Below are 17624 nucleotides of genomic sequence, written 5' to 3' on the forward strand. Positions count from 1 at the left end.
TCTATAGTACAAGATAATAATACTCTAATTCTACAAAAATTTTCCCTTTTTACAAGGGAAAAGGAGGAGAAAGAAATGAACTTCAAGGAAACATTGTGGTTTCTCACTTGCTCCTGCCTGTCTGCTTCTGCTCCACTTGCTACTACTTCCAAGGCTGAGTGTACTTTCCAGAAGACTTGCCCTGGCCACGTACCAGCAGAAGTTTACACTCCCTAAGTATTTAAAAGCACCGCTTTTAAGTAAAGTCCAAACAGAAGCCTAACAGAAATTTAGTTCTCAAAAACATTCTGCATATTTATATTGCATTACTTTCCCAAATTTGTATTTAATCCACTAGTTCACTGCTTTGCAATGTTTTGGTTCAAGTAAACACATGGTGCATTATTTTTTAAATTAAAATTTAATTTGATCCAGATGAGCTGCAAGAATATTTCAGAGTTTGGATAAGAGCACATTATTTCTCAAATATCCAGCTGGCATGATGCAATACCACAACCTATTTATTAATATAAATGAGGGAATCTAAATTTGAGAACACAGTTTTTAAAAAAAAAAAAAAAAAAAAAAAAAAAATCACACGTTGGTATTAAAGTGGTGGTCATCCTTACAGAGAATCTCAAACTGCAGACAATCCATCAGGAAACAGGTAAAGACCCCTGGGCCTTGTAAGCTGCTGGTGAATATGAAACCAGATGATTGCCTCTACTCCATATTACAGCAGCTTCTGCATTAATTACAACTCCCCCCAAATTTCTAAGAAATGAAAGTACTTAAACCCCAATTCCTTAGGAATCTTAACTTATCGTAAAGCAGCAGCACATCTCATTTAACAGTAGTGGTTAAAGACAGGAACACCAAAGTGCAGGTTTTTAAGTGACTCTGCACTTGGATGAGGTGCATGGCACAGACAAGAGGGGGGGTCAGTTCCGATTCCTGTCCTGGGCCTCTGCCACATGTGAAAGCTGCTCTTCACTATTTGCAAAAGGAGTTGCTCCCCCCAGCTTCGCTGCATGGGTACATCATCAGAAACCAGCAAAAGTGGCAGAAGGGATATCTCTTCCACAGCTGTATCCAAAACCAGTTATCAGTGCCAGGCAAGCGTCACAAGCTTTGCCTTGAGCAACCAAAAGACCTTCACTCTCACCAAGGCCAGACGCAGATCCTTGAAAACACTTGGGTTGTTGCCCATCTCTCCTAGCCCTTCTGCCCCAGTCCATGAAATTAAAGATACATGTATGAACACTCTGGGTTTGAGTGGGGTAAGAAGGCTTTTTTCCTGTAGCCCCACTGGCTGCTTCTGCCTGGATAGGAACTCAGCCTGGCCCTTGCTGTTTCCTGAACAAGCTGGCCTGATACCCTGGCAGACTTCAGCAACAGCAAAAGCACTGTCATCTGACACTACTCAGCTATTAGGAGGTCACTGGGAAGATGCACTTGACTAAATATGCAAATTAAAACAACAAATTACATAACCCATTCTCCTTCTCGCTAGCACCTCTCTGTGGAAAACCAGCCTCGATCTGCAGAAGGTCAGCTGGCAGGGCAAAAACATTTTTCATCTTGTCTTACTAATAGCTAGTCACTCAATCTTCAAAATTATTTTCACTCATGCAAGTCAGTCGCCAGGTTACACCTCAAAACCATTCCCAGCTACAGATCAGTCATTTATGAATCCCTCCCTATGCAATGGTCTATAATTATACATGTCCATTGGCTGTCTTGTTGAGAAGCACTTATACAAACTCAACTTACAACACCTACTGGTGAAGCTTAGGCATCTCATAACATTTCGTAAGCTTAAAAAAAAAAAAATTAAATACAGAAAGTAGCATGTCTTAGTATGCATGAGACGATTCCGAAGTCTGTTCTGATCTACATAGCCATGTGAAATAACAGGTCTTCACAGCAAAGCTGCAAGTATCTTTTTGGATAAGGGCGTTCAACTCTGGAAATGCATGCTCACTTTTCTTTGATGCTACTGATAATATGTAACATGGTCACTAGCACAAGTTTTGTAACCAATTTGCTATAAGGAAAACTGTTTTTTTTTAAAAAAAAAAAAAAACACAAAAAACTAGCACTGACCAAATTATTAGGCTAACTGTTACCACCTAGAAATGCTTGTTAGCAGTTAGCAGAGATAAAAGACATTTATGTACCCAGCATCTTTCACTGAAGAGAAGGAAGTTCCCAGGTTCCTCCGTCAAAATCATACTAAAAAAACCTGGAAATAGGTCTTCTGATATTTGTTAATGAAGTAAGAAACTCCAGTTACTTTGTATTTACTTTCAAGCCTGTACAAGGTTAGGCACCTATCCTGGAAGGCACAAAGTCTTTTTTGATGGAGAGATTCTTGTACCTATCAGAATCTGACGGAAGCTTAAGTGGTTACTGAGGACAACCTGGAAACAAAGGATTCCTCCATTTCCCCAAACCAGCCAGAGAAAAAGGGGGGGCAGAGCAGAAAAAAAAGGAAGGAGGGAAAGAATGGAAGCGGATGGAAAAACCAGGGTTTGTATAGACTCTGTGTGCTTGCATCAAGGGGGAGAGCATTTCCAGATCCTATCCCGCCATCACTACTAGACTTAGATCTAACAACCTCCAGCTGCAGGCCAAGTTTTGCCTGTTATTTTATGAATGACAGGCCCAGGTAGGAAAACTATTCTCTGATCCTACTCTAACCTTTAAAGCTAGAATAGGGGATTATATAGTATTTGCTAGTTTAGGGAGTGTCTTTTGAGAAAGTTCTGTCTCTTGAGCAGAGCGAGGACATGACAGTCCTGTTTCCCATCCATCTGACATCAAGAAACATCCGGAAAAAGATACAAAAAGTAAAAACACTGCCTGGGTGATATCCACAGAATGTCACAAACTCAGAGTGATGAATGCCTCAAACCAAGGCAATTTCCTGAGACCTGTGAAATAAATCCCTTCCTCTTCTCTGGGCTCACCCACCTCATGTGGCGTATGCCACGCTGAAAGCAGTGAAAGGTCCTGCGATGCCAACAAGGCTACTATTGACTGCTTCAAATGCACGAGCAGAAGGTCACAGCCCACGGTGATGGCCCACAGCAGCAGCTGGTGCCAACAGAGCAAAGATGTGATCTGTGCAAAAATCATCCCCAGGTACAGAAATTAGTAGCAGACTGTGGAGACCTAAGCCAAGGGTGCTGCCTCCCCTTCTCTTTGCTGTGCAGCCTGGGACAGTGGAGAAAGGACCCAGAAGATCTGGAGACTTACTGAATGTCCTGAACACCAGATGTGTTTCTCTGCAGCATGCAGATGAGCTTTTAGCTTTAAATTTCTCTTATCCTGGATCTCGTTTCCATCTGATTGCTCCATCTCTCTTATATGCATTGCCGTATCGCTCTCTTACTTTCCGTTTTCATTTCTCCCCACTCCCAAAGCGATGACAGCTTGTACCACGGTATTTATTTTGCTTGGGAGCTATACCTGCAGCCCTCAGCCTGCCTTCTTGGGACAGGGAACTATCCTGTGTTCTCCAGCACAGGGAACACCAACAAGCACGGCCTCTACAGCAAGTTCTTCGTGTTTGCAGTTAAATCTCTAATTTGTACACACAACATTTTCCAAGAGAAACTGCTCAAGGAGCATAATCCCAGAACAAAGTGGCCCCTATGGCTTCTATTGCAACTCCTGCTTCCTAACAACCGCTTAGCTGGATTTGGCACGGGTCTGTCTCTCACACTTAACCTTCTCCCTAAGTGAAGAAGAGGGCAAGAGAATCAAGTTCAAAGACTCTGGATCCAGCCTCTTTTTCTGGCAGCATCTGCGGGGGCCCTTGGCCAAGTCCGTGCATCTGACTGCCCTGCGCAGGACAAGTAACTGCAGCGGGGACCCGCCGCAGGTTGGCAGTTCTGCTGTGCAAGTGCCATGTTTCAGCCATGCTTTGCAAAGGTCTGGTAACATTCACATGGCTCACAAGATACAACGTAATGCTTAAAATGCAAACCCTGAGAGATTCCTGGATAAGTACAAATCACTATTTTGTGCTGGAGATGGAAATGGTTTCAGCTTTTGAACATCAATTCACTATAAATGTTTTTCTAAAAGAGGACAAAATTGGACAAATACTTGTATTGATGTTGATTCTCCAAAATACAATAACAGGACAACAGATACTGTGCCTGCAGAAATACCTATCCCAAAAAGCTTAAAGTCCAAACACAGGCAGTGACTGAGAAAACAAAACAAAATAATCCTTCTCCTTTCATTTTACAGATTGGGTATAGAAGCTCTGAGATGTTAAGCAATTCACAAACCTCAACATAAAAATTATTTTTCCTGCTATAAAGGAGTCTGATATCTCAAAACCTTCTATGCTGCAGCAAAGCAAAACCAAGATCCTTTGAGAGGGGAGAGGGACACCAATGTTACCACTGTCCAGAACAGCTAAGGCCTCCTTCATTCAGGTGCTACATCCAAAACAGGTTCAAATCTTTGGTCGTAATCAAACAGAAGAGAATTTCACCTGGAACCTTCTCAGCAAATGCCCAACCACAGGATTTTTGAGTATAAGACACGTGTAAGAGCATACACACGCTCAAACCAGAAACAGCGTTCTTGCTGTGATCAGTACACTGTTATTCCAGTTTCAACACACCCAGCCTTTCTGATGAAAGAACAGCTTGGCAGTTTTCCAACTCTCTGATCCAGTAACCTACCAAAGCTAAGGTAGAAAGCACTACCGCAGAGCTGGAGTCTCAGCCTGGATCTTCTAAATTCAGTACGATGCTTTAAAAATAGACTGTGCTTCCTCTTTCTTTTCCTTTTTAAGTCCCGCTTTACATACAATTTGAAAGCACTTGGAAGCATTTGAAAAGATGGGTTACCTGGACACCACTTGCTTTCCTCTACTGCTTTTTGAACATGCTTAAAGTATAACTGTAGCTTTGCATAGCCACCTATTTAAATATGTGGCCTGGAAGATGATAATCAGGTGATATTCTCAAAGAGCACCTTATCAAACGGAACAAAACAATTCTAAGCAATAGTTTTACACAAAACAAAGCCAACAACAGAGGGGGGGAAAAAATAATCAATGAACCTTAATGAATAAGAGCTAATTCTTCAGAGGGAAACACCTGAACCAGCTTTAAAACATTCTCATGACTAATAGTTTTTCCACATGCTACCTCTTCAGTCAAAGTATTATAAGCAATTGCTGTTCAACTGCTACTTTTTGTAACAAGGGATGGATTACCTGAACCAGGTATATTGGAAAAACTGGAAAATAAAAAGTAATATTTTGCTTTGAGCTCTGAGCATGAGTCAGGCACAGTGCACAATGGTTATGAAACCTGTCCAGGGGCTTGGTACCTTCAGATCTGTAATGTTTATATATAGCACACTGCAGATGAAAAAGAAAATCTGAAATTCACATCTGAAACAAAAATTGTTTATGAAAGCAAAGGTTTTCAAATCAGATCTCAATAGCTCCACAGAAGCAACACATATAAGTGTCACAGACTTCAAAGCACCCTGGAAGCTTCCACCTTTCATCTGGTTTGTATACCGGCAGCTGCGATGACTGACAAGCCAGACCAGGTGATTTTCAAGAGATGTTCAGATAAAATGCACAAAAAACACTTCAGGAAATGTTTATTCGCCATAGAAATCACCTTGCACCAGTGCTGCCTTCAGGGAACTCGGACAGGTTGGTGACATGGGGTTGTAACCAGCAGATTGTCCTGGGGAAATGACCCACAGCATCTCAACGCTCTTTATGCCCAACAGAAGAGTGGATTTACCAGCAAGCGATACAGCAGGAATTACAAGATAAAAGCAGAGTGGCAATTTATGCAAATCTGAAAATACGTATTTTCTTAAACAGGATGATCAAGCCGAGCCTGCGTCTAATGGCCTGAACTAAGAATTGGCCTCTCAGACCGGGGTCAGCTCTGCCCCAAGAGAAACATCCCCAGGCTGATACTCACCAAGGCCAATTCTTCCCATTTTCCCTCGTTGGCAAATGCTTAATGGAAAAAAAAAAAAATCACTTTCACTTCAATAAATTTACATTTATATGATTTATCTGTGTCACAGCCTGCCATCGGTGGTTCAGCATAAATTAGTTTATGATTAAGAGCCACTTTAAGAATTAATTCACAGGAAAACTTGAATTAGCTCCCATTGCTGGCAGGGTTAAGCCTCCAAGAGCAGGGCAAAAGTCTGTGACAAAGGTGACAAGACAACAGCAGGACATGTGAAGATGCTTCTGGTGACACAGGGAGCCCCTTGCTTGTCCCTGCGGCCACTGGGGCAGAGCAGCCTCCCTGGCAGGCAGCAGCTTTGCGCCAGGGCAGCATGGCGGTAGGGAGGGCACACACTCCAGCAGGTAACAACTTTGCTCAAGACCACTTTTGACTGCTGTGTTATTTATAATTAGCATTTGCCATAGTTGGAATGCAAAGGCCTAATTTAACTTTCTTCCAACCCGCCCTGTTCTTAAAAAGTAAAGATGTTTTATAATGGAAAATAATAAGACCCAATTAAAAAAAGTGGAGAGGTGGTGGAGTGTTTGTGTGTGTGTGCATAGTGTTAAAAGCAGTTGGCCCACCTTCCTCTACAGTTGATTGTGAATACAAACAGGAGTAGGGTGGTGGTACAGACCTGTACTAGCTCCTTGTTTCCAGATGCTTTAAAAACTTGACTTTTCAGGCCATATTGACTTCAGCCAACAAAACTGAGCAACTTTTAATTAAAGAACAGTTTTGTCTTTCCACCTAAGTTAAAAATGAAGAGTATATTTGATTCTCTGATTACTCCGTCCAATTACTTGTCTCCTTTCCAGGGGAACACGCACTGCAGTCTCCTCTGACTCTGGTGCTGTTGAAGCCCTAAACCCAGGTCTCTTTCACAGTATAGACACATTTTGTCCCTATGTAAATTGTTCTCTGCAACAGCTTCCCATTACTTTTGATGAATACCAGTGTGGAGTGCAACTATTTAAATGAGCAGAAGAGCAAAGGTTTTCTACATAACTATTTGATGTAAAAATGCTTTAAAAGGCAAACACATCATGCGTGTATTCATTTTAAAAAATCTCCCCCAAAACAGACTTTGTAAGAAACATCTTTCAGACACCACCTTTTTCTAGGTGATGACTATATATATGCATAGTCATTTGTATTATAATTTCTAAGATTGAAAAAAAAATGCAAATAATATTTCAATCTTTAAGGAGCAATTACTCAAGCCCTTTGAAAAACAACTTGGGGAAAGCTCAAAATTATAATGAATAGAAACAGCCTAAGCTCTAAGAAGTTTATCTTTGTCTCTTCCACACGTTCTCTCTCATGTTTAAATCCCTAGAAAGGCAGACATACAAAATGGATTGCCGAGGTTTCCACAGAGCCCACAGTTTAATTCATCTCTCTCCAGCAGACATCTCATGCCAGTGGCGTTTTGTTACTGATCCTTGGGAAATTGTAGCAGCTATTGCAGAGTGTTATTAGCTTGGACACTGCTGGGAACCTGGACATTCACAATACTCTTACATCTCCGTGGTCGCACAGGAGAGCTGTGCTCTGAATAAAATAAAGGGCACTTGCAAGAGTATTAATTTCTGCGATTGAATAAACGATAATAAAACTACAACAGCAAGTCTGTTTCATAAATGAAAGTCTGTAAGCCCCAAGCTTACATAACGTTAGATCTGTGCTACACCATGTGCCTTGTTTAGTGATAACAAATATAACTCTCTATCAGTGTTTTCTGCTTTATTGGGAGTCTGGTAGTTCTCATGTCCTTCCTTTGAAAGTCACAGGAACACATCATAATCCAAGCTTTCATTTTTAGAGGATGAAGTTTATAAGGCTGCAATCCAAAGACTACACCCTGAAGAATTGCAGGGGGAAAAATATCTAATCCCCTCCCTTGGTTTTCAAAGCCCCATTGTTAAAATTTGGCCCTATGTAAACTTAAAAGTATTCTCTATAGGCAGGAAGATGTAACCTGAAGCCACAGGAGTTCTGCTTCTACTACTTTCAGGTACAGCTTTCTGTATCAGCCTTGCAGGCCGAAGCTGGCACTTAGAGCAGTCTATTACATCTACCCACCAACATGATTTTGATTAACTCCCTGGAAGTGCACACTGTCTCCATTAACAGTAAGGACTTGCCTTTTCAGTCTTGCCATTTAGGGCGCAAGCACAGGTCTCTGCCAGTTCCCAAGCTATCCTTGCCTTGTTCCGCATTTTACCCTAACACTGCCACGGCACCGTTTGCTGCTCCCAAACTCCACAGACGTTTCACAGCTTCAGACTGAAATGCTTTTGCACCAGAAGGACATAATTATCCACACCAGTGGTTCCCAAACTCTGGTTTGTAAAGCCACGATAATAGCTCCTTAGCACCCGGCTGCTTCAAAGTTTAAACCATAAACTTGAGGCAAATTGAGGATCAAGGTAGTTGCCTGCAGTCCAAAACATTTGGAAACAAAAAAGCTTAAAAAGTGAGCTCAAAAAATGAGCTCATCATTCTTCTACGTCAGTCTCTCCACCACTGTGCTTGACCACCACAGCTGCAAAGTGAAGTTACAGTCCACTGCAATCCCTTCACTCTCCGAAAGTGATGGGATACCACTCACCCGTAAAACACCATGAGCAGAGCAACTAGATACCCAAAGTTTACAGTAGCAGCCATGGTACAAACGGCTACCAATTGGTCCCATCTCCACCGCAGAGCTGAGCCAGACACTCTTGTGTCGTGCTGGGAACATGTCCGGGGCAAGCTGCGTAAAGTCACCCGACACCCTCACCTCTTCATTTAGTTGGATGCCTTTGTTCAGGCTGCTGGAAACATTATGCCTCAGCTACAGGGTTAAAAATAAACATTTTCATCATCAACTACTAGCTCACTAGAGGAAAACCACTCCAGAAAAGCCAGCACAGTCTCTGTGCAACCTCCCTGCCAGCCCTTCGCTGCTGTTTCCACCAGCTAGGTGCAACTCCACCTGACCACAATCTTTTCACCAGGCAGCCCACTGCCCACGCTTGCCTATAAAGTTTAAAACTAAAGCTGTTCGGCCAGTTGTTCCCAGTGTTTGCAGTCTTCATATCCCTCCTGCTCTTTCTTGGCCGTGAAAAGTAAGCTGCCTTTAGTGGACAGATGTTTAGTGAGAAGTTTCAGGTTCTCTGCAGATGGCCAGCAGGCTCATTGTATGTTCAGGGTTGTGCAACAATTTGTATTTTTCACTCAACTTTCCAAAAGAAGTCTTTATTCTTTAAAAAGAGGAACAATTATTTTGGCAAACTTGAATTAAAAGCTTCCTTCCCACGAGGCTAGGAGAACCACAAAAAAAGTCAGCTTACATTTCCCACGTGTTATTAGCAGCACTCTCACTGAAATAGTTTGGTGAACTGAAGTAGGTTTTGGTCTAGTGCTCTGATTTCTTGAGTATGGTAGCATTTCAGTGAATTCTGACTTTGGGTTCATAATTCTGTCTTGCTTGAAATTGCACCCTGTGGATGCAAGACCATCTTCTGCTAATCTCTCACTGAATTTGGGAAAGTTGCAGCAAGGCCAGGCCACTGGAAACACAGTCCAGCGAGTCCACCCTCTTTAAAGCAGACGGGGAAGGAAGGACAAATTTGCAAAATCACTCTTTCATTTGTTACTTTGGAACAACAGATACATAAGCCAAAAACTTCTTTTCATCTTTTGCCTTGAAAGAACTTGGGATTTAAGAAAGTGTTTCCCCCTGATGGATCTCAAAGCTTAGAGAGGAGACTTCAGTGGTATCTAGCCTAGTTATATCTCAAATAGGAGAAGAGCTGCTTTGTCTTCCTCTTTCAGGAATTGCAAGATTGACATTTAAAAGAAGCCGCAGTGCACGATTAGCCAAGCACCCAGCTATCAGGATATGCCAAAAGTGAGGCTTTGCACTTGACCTCCACTCCACATTGCTCACCTCTGGGAACCAGCATTACGATGCTATTTACATAATCACAGTATTTCCCTAATACAATTCTATGCTTTTCCCCATGCACCATCAAGTTGTGTCTATATTAGATAGGGAAGTAACGGTCACGTCAAGGACGTCCCTAGAGTCACCAATAATAGGGGAAGAGTGGCGGGGGGGGGGGGATATCTGAATTTTAGAGGGTAGAGAGGATTAATTCTTACTATCTCATTTTTCTTTAAAAAACCCCCCACAGTGCAAACCCTTAAATTATAGCCATTAATTGGAAGAAAAACACTTATTCATCTAACTTCTGGTGGCACTGAAAATCGAGTCAAAATTATTTAGTGGATATTTTGTATCTGTCTCAAAGACTATTACAAAAGTAATGCATATGCAGGTTGCTATCCATCTGCACAATATATTACTAAGATGTAACCTGAGAAGCAGATTTTTCCTAACGCTACTACTGTACAGTAAAAAAAAAGAAAAAAGAAAAAAAAATCTCAGTTTTCAGTCAGTCCATAAGCAGGGACGAGGGTTGGAATGACAAGCAGGGATGGGGAGGCATTGCAGTGGTGTTGCTGCTTAATGTCAAACCCCAGTGTCAAGTGGCAAAGGCAGCATGATTCAAACTGAGGAAGAAAGGAGTAAGCACACACACACAGAAGCAGAAGGGAGGGGAAAAGCAGCCTAATCAAAACTAACAGCAGGATTTCTGCTCACACTTCAAACTGAGAGCAGATAAAGCCCTTCATTTTCAGTTCTTGAAAGCAAACCCCTGGAGTCCATATGGAGAAGTGCTCTGCAAAGAACTAGCAATTCTTTGAATTCAGGCATTTGCAGAAGAACTACCCTTCTTCCACCTCCCTGAACATTTTTGCCCATTCTCAGTCATTTAGTCGTTAGTATTACTATTACACACTTACTGACCTTTTTCTTTTATATAACAAACCCAAGCATTCACTTTTGGAGCCTGAAAGTTCATTACCCGTACTCATTTTAGACTACTTCCCATCCTCTCTCTCCTCTCCATTTCCAGCTGTCTGTTGCTTGAACCACATCTCTTGAGAAGTCTAGGTATTCAGCATCTTTTCTTCTTTTTGTTAAAAGGTACACATACCTCCTGGCTTCATGTTGTTCATTCTAGTCTGATGAAACAACCCCCCCAAACTTTTTCCCTGATGCACATTTTCCTAATTTAGCATCAGCATCACAGAGACCACTTGGGAACCCAGATAATATGGACAGGCATCCAGTGAGCCTTTGAGGAACCTCCAAAAGGTCTGGACAACCCCTTTAAAGCCAGCAGGAACTTGAACTCAAGTTGTTCAAGCACTCTGGTGCATCCCAACAGTTGCAACCCATAACTTTAGGTAAAAAAGTATCACCATGGCCAGACTCACCCAACCAACACCATACAGGAAAGAGTAACAGGGGTGTAAAACCTCAGAGCACACCCAGCGCTAAGTCAAGATTCCCAAAACTTGTAGCAGATTATTGCACTATTGCAGAAAGACACAACCAGAAGAGAAAAGGTACACACCAGATTTTCAAAAGCTTGCTGGCATACTTCAACATGCACAGGCTCTGCGCAAGCAGCTTCTGCCAATGTAGCTAGCCTTTGCCAATTGCAATCCTAAGTGTCTCAAAAAGAAGTACCAGCATCCTTGCCAGAAAAGTTCCCAAATATCTCAAGTAAGACTACAAAGGGATGCCCTGTAACTCCACTCAGTTCCAACCCAGCATTAAAACTTCAGCCTCTAAGTGCTAAAAAACTCTCAGCACTTTAACCAGAACGGGGGGGGGGGGGAAGGGGGAGAGAAATCTCAGCAAACTTCAATATGCTGCTGAAATTTTAGAAACAAAGTAGCAAGAGTGTCTTCTGCAAGATGTATTACTTTCTGCTGGTATTTCTGCAGAAGATAGGATTAGTTTCATGCTGTCTTGCAGCATGATCAAGGGCAATGTAAGGATAATAATTAAGTGAATTCTATTGCTAGCTGTCACAAGTGATAAATATAATGCATAATTAAACAAGCGGCACCTAGACTGCCTGAAGGAAACAATTATTTAGTGCTTTCATTAGGACAGACTCATTTCTCTCACATTTTTTCATTACATTCTCACATTTAACAAATCCGCTGAAAATCATCAGCTTTGTATTAGCTCCTGTGGCTGCAGCTGCCCAGGAACTGCCCGCTGAGAACAGACCCAACGTGCGCCACCGGACAAGTGCCCACCTTGTGAGTACAGAAGGATCTGCATCTCCAGAAGAACGCAGGTGAAAACCTGGACTAGGTTCTCCAGGCCCAGCAGCTCGAAGACCTCCCGCAGCGGGTAGTCAGACAGCGGCAGCTCGTTGGGCCCAGGTCTCTGGCAAATGATGGGCTCGTAAACCCCGTAAAACTTCAGCGACCTCCCGGGGGGCGGCAGGGGCACCTCATAGAGGATGTTGTGGATGTAGCTCTCCAGGGGCAGAGGTGGTGGCTGCTGGGAGGTCACCGCCTTATAGAGCTGGACCAGGAACTTCTTGCAGGCTTGCATGAAGGGCAGAGGGGTGATGAGGCATATGCATTTGGAGACGTAGAGCGTGTCTCTGCTGATGTCGTAGGAGTTGTACCGCTGGAGCTTGGCAAGGGACGTGGCGTCACCCTCGTCGATGCTGCTGGCCAGGGAGTCCATGCTGCACGAGGAGGAGGCGCAGACGCTGCTGTATTGCTCTGCATTATGCATCTGGTAGAGCGTTTGCATAGCTGTGCAGATCTGCTTGCTCGTGACCTCCTCGTAGAACGTGAGCACAAACCCATACGTACGAGAGCCATCTTCTCTGGTGATGATGAATGAATGGAGCTGTGGATCTCTGTTATCTGCCTGCGTCCTGAAAGACAGCCCTTTGGGCATACACAGCTAAGAAAAGAGAAAACAAATAGATTTAGTTATCTATGCTACAATTTTATTTTGTTACTTTTGCTTTACAGGCACATTCTTTTTATCCACCACATCATAATGAGCCATTTATCTTTAAAGACAATCCCCCCGAAAAGTAGCCCAAGAACAAACAGCCTAAAACTGATGCTACTTAAGAAAAGAGGTAGACATGACTGAAGAAATGAAAACACCCTCCAAAATGACCTATCTATTAAGTGGTTACGACTCATTTTCATTACTTTGTGAAATTATTTTCACTACTGAATAGTCTCTGTCTCATTTACTTAAGCATCACATAAAACCACCCAGTTTTGTTCTCATTCGCATATATTGTGCCCACAGTACTCTCAAATCAGAGCCAAAGAAGTATCTTATACCACTGAATTCCAGTTACACAGACTTCTTTAAATTCTTTGATCTTCCCTAATTTTCTTAACAGAAAAAACAAAACAATTGACTGACAACTATTACATTCACTTTCTTCCTTAAATGTTACAAAAATAGCTTAGATTGGAAGAAATGGGGGGGGGGGGGGCGGTTTGGGGCGCGGAGGGAAACACTCAAAATCTATGAAAGCCTTGTTTTTTATTTAACAGTCAGCAAAATCTTTTGCAGTGATTCTACTACACTGGGTGTTTCTCTGAAACACAGCCCTAGTGATAACTCGAGGCATTTTTCCAGGCATTCCTCAGGAATTCTATCAGCCATCTAATACAAAATAACAAACATCCAGCAAAACTTGTTTTGAATGAGCATCAGCATGAAACTCCTTATGTTCTAGCTAAATCAGTATGTTTATAAACGAAGAACTAAAGCTTCCATTGTACCTTCCTTCCATCTGAAGAAATAAAAGGAAAGAAGAGAGGGAGAGCCTTCAAAGTGCTCCTCCTGTTCCAAAAGGCAACTTCCAAAGAAGCCAACTTTCCTAAGGGATGTGAGCCTGCACATGACTGAGTGGATCCCTAATGTCTTGCCTTGACCAGGAGTAAATTCTTGTGATTGTGGAAGAGGTCAAGAGAAATAATTGTATATTTTCAGGCACATCCTACCCTGAACTTCACCAGTGCACCTTGCAGGAGACCATTCCACAGCCTGATAAAGCTGCTACAAGCCCAGCTGGGATTTAGACAAGTGGTCCAGACTCACTTCACAACATGCTAGCAAGCCCCCAGGTTACCTAGGGCAGCTCTTCTATATTGCTCTAAAAGGTAATGTACAGGGAAATAAGTAGCCCAGAGTTGGTAGAAGAATTTAGAATTTAATTCAATTGATGGGCTTTGCTGACATCAACCATGAAACTGCAGCTTGAACCATTTTTGAACAGCAGCCACATTTCCATTCAAAAGGTTTATAGTTTTTATCGAGGCATTAACAGCAGTGCCATGGTTATGGCTTCTCCAATAAAGTAGTAGTAAAAAAAAATCCTTGTTTCACACTTTATTTAAATTTATTCTGCACAATACCTCTTATCCTCATTTTTTGGCAGGCTTGCTTAATAAAAATTTATTTCTAGAATGTGGGCATTGAATAGCAGCTATAGCTTTATCAAATCCAATCAGGCCAAAATAATAGGTTTTAATCTCAACATTATCAAAGACTATATTTTCCTCACTTTACAGAAGAATATCTGGATAAGCAAATTATATGTACTGGTACAATCAAGAACAGATAAGCATCAGGGAAATTCAGACTGGCTAAGACAGTTTCAGAAGGCTCTTTTAAATAAATTGCCTCCAAGTCTTAATTATTATTCCCTCGTTCTTTATGTACAGAGTATACACACACAAAGGGACACTCATCTATTAAGCCTCAGCCACGGCCCAGCATATGCAGAATATTGACATTTTAAGACCCTGGCTGCAAACCCTGGCACAGAGACTGCCACTGTTGTCACACCTACAAGAGGACACAGAAAAAGGCAGAGAAAGAAAGAAGATGGGAAAGCACTGAGGCAGGGAAGAATGACCAAGAGTCACTTAAGAAGCTAAGATCAAAAGGAAGGGCCTGTGCTCATTTTCCAGCAATACAGAAAGCTTCAAATTTGCAGTTAATGCATGAAAACTTTCATCTTAGTGCCTTAGACATCAATCACTTCCCATCTTGTCTGTGTTTGTCACATGTGCCACAGGAGAGTGTTGGGGAAGAGCGGCTTGGGACGTGCTAAGGGGGTTGAAAGCTTTGCCTGCTGGTGAAGCTGGCTGACTAATGGCAAGAAGGCAGTCAGTCACCTTTATTGCATCTTTGTACAAACACAGACAACTTCCAAGATTACTGATCAAAGGACAGGATTTTGGTTTTCAGAGCACTTTACTATTTATATTTAAACATATCCCTCAGCAGAAAAATATGGAATTAAATCATACTTGCAATAAGGCTTATAATCAACATGGTTTGGAAAAACAAAGGGAAGTTGCACAAACACAGACAAAAAGATACGAACTAATCCATACCCCATCTCTAGAAGTGATGGGCAGGAGACACCCTTTTCCTAAACACGGAGGCAGGACACAGATACACACACACACACACACACACACATTCATTGTAATCCCTCCCTCCTTCCTCCCAGCCGTCATCAGTTGCAGATATTTCTGAACCAAAAGTCCCCTCTGGACCACTGCCCATTAGCATTGGTTCACCTCTTCTGCCTTAGATCCTCTATTTCACTTTTTAAGCCCTTGCATATTTTTCATGTTCACAGCATGCTGCAGCAGGAAGCTCCATACCCAAATTGCACTGTGGGTGAGGGGATGGAGAGGAAGATGCTTTTGTTTGTATTAAAGCCTAAAGCCTGGTCCTTCAAATTACACTGGGGAACCTTTAATGCTTTTATTTTAGTACATGAGATGTTAAACGGACAATGCTTCCTTGACCTTCAGAAATACAGGCAAAGATTTATATACCTTGACGAACCAGAGGGCTAAAATAGGAGGTTTCTTTCCCAAAAATTTCATTTTCCTCTCTACTGAGAACTCCAGTTTGGCACAACACATTACTTGCAGAATGGCCACAGAAGATAGTATGTGACGTTAGGCAGGGATAATCACAAAAAGCAGTGGGGGGGAAAGAAATACTTCCCTATTAAAGAGAACCCTGTATTTTGATATATACTTTGAAAGGGAGAGAAAACATGACTTGTAGGCAGAGTGATTGCTTGGGACTTCAGGGGGTTATTTTTAAAGCGATAGGATGGTTTCAGAAGGCAATTGAAATTCCTTAGGCATCCAGCAAAGCCAGAGTTCTCACAAGTTAACCTTCAAGGATTTATGCATTTTCTTCTCTGAGGAAAGTCGCTTCTGGAAGCTCACATAAAGCAAACACATAGGCAGAACTAATACAGCAAGGCAAGATCAGAAAGGCCAATAATGGCCTCAAGGGATTCTGTGGAGGTGGATATTACTTTAAGTAATGTTTCAGATCAAAACAATAAAGAAGTTTTCCAAAAGATGATTTAAAAGACTATTAAATACTGCTGCTGTTAGTAAATGCTTTTTTTTCCCTCCAAGACACATTGCAAATGACAGATGTGTTCTTCAGCTATTTGATTTCAGCTGAATGCAGCTCAGTTCGATTATTTTATTTTAATAGGTCTCTTGCTGGTTTTAGTATTCCATTTTTGTCCAATGATATGATCACACTTCATGAATACTAGACATTTTCAACTGTAATGTGAGAGACAAATAATGCAGCAATTCCAGCCATTACCTTTTGCTGCCATATTCCTGCTGCACATCCCCCATCCCTTCTCCTCTGAACACCTCCAATTCAAAGGCAGAACTAAAAGGCGTAAGTGGCCTTGGTAGTTATTACCATCTTAACTGTGCTGACAAAGCATCATTCTGAGTCCTTCATGCCTTCTGTATTAGCAAAGGGATGTGGAGACCTGCCCAAATACCGCACCATCTCCATCAGTGCACATTTGGAAGGAGAGGATAGAAATCCCCAGCTGCCAGCAGGCAGAAGGAGCGATCAGGCTCATCTCTGCCTTTCTATGCATGTGCAGTACCACAGTACCAGCTCTTTGTGCCACTGCTACTTCCAGCTCTCGTGTTTTCACGTTAAATATTTGGCACAGAGCTAAAAAAATAAAATTCAGCTGAAATTGAGATGAACTTCAGATTTCTACATCTTCACAATTGCAGAGAAGTTCCAAATGCATTTTTGCGTTTGCAAAAGCCATTTTATTGTGGGTTTTATGTGTTCCCTATCCCTCCATCTCCTGGGCGGGGAGATTCTCTTGACTTCATACCTGCACCGTACAATGAGGTTCGTTCTGTTTTGAAGTAGATAGTATGTTGTCTTACCCTCCTCAAATGAGAAGCACATCTCAACTAGACTGGGGGGAAAGGGTTCCCTAATTTTCCAATTTTGAGTTAGACCAAATACACATTTTTGGAAACAGCTGGAAGCAGTAATATTGTTTAATGTTATTATTATTATTACAACAACTGGTTACTTTTAAGTTATAAAACGAATAGCATTTTCTGCAATGGGAAGCTCAAATACCAGTAATCTGTTGCCTTTGTCAGGATATGTTCTTAACAAGTGCTTTGGTGATTTTGGAAACATCCTTTGAATATCAACTCTTTGGGAAAATTTCCAGTGGATCATCGGTCTTTCAGTTGTCACTGCCCCCACCCCAGAAACTGTTTTCTCCTCCCTCCCCTATTCATGGGACTGAGCCACACAGACACTCACATCAAATTTAGCTGAGAGGAAAGAGATGTACAGAAGATGCATTGGTGCACAGGTGCCATTAAAAGTGACTG

The 17624-nt window shown here is 42.0% G+C and overlaps 1 protein-coding gene across 4 annotated transcripts in view; it reads right to left on the minus strand.

Moving 5' to 3' along the window:
• The window catches only part of DENND5B (DENN domain containing 5B), a 117344-nt gene that overhangs the window by 43069 nt on the left and 56651 nt on the right, over positions 1-17624 (minus strand). For all 4 annotated transcript variants that reach the window (XM_049822524.1, XM_049822522.1, XM_049822523.1 and 1 more), the window contains one exon: positions 12168-12834. In XM_049822524.1, coding sequence (XP_049678481.1) covers positions 12168-12834 — 667 coding nt within the window. The remainder of the gene's footprint in view (positions 1-12167; positions 12835-17624) is intronic.

This window comes from Accipiter gentilis, chromosome 18, assembly GCF_929443795.1.
Source record: "Accipiter gentilis chromosome 18, bAccGen1.1, whole genome shotgun sequence".
Classification (NCBI taxonomy): Eukaryota; Metazoa; Chordata; class Aves; order Accipitriformes; family Accipitridae; genus Astur; species Astur gentilis.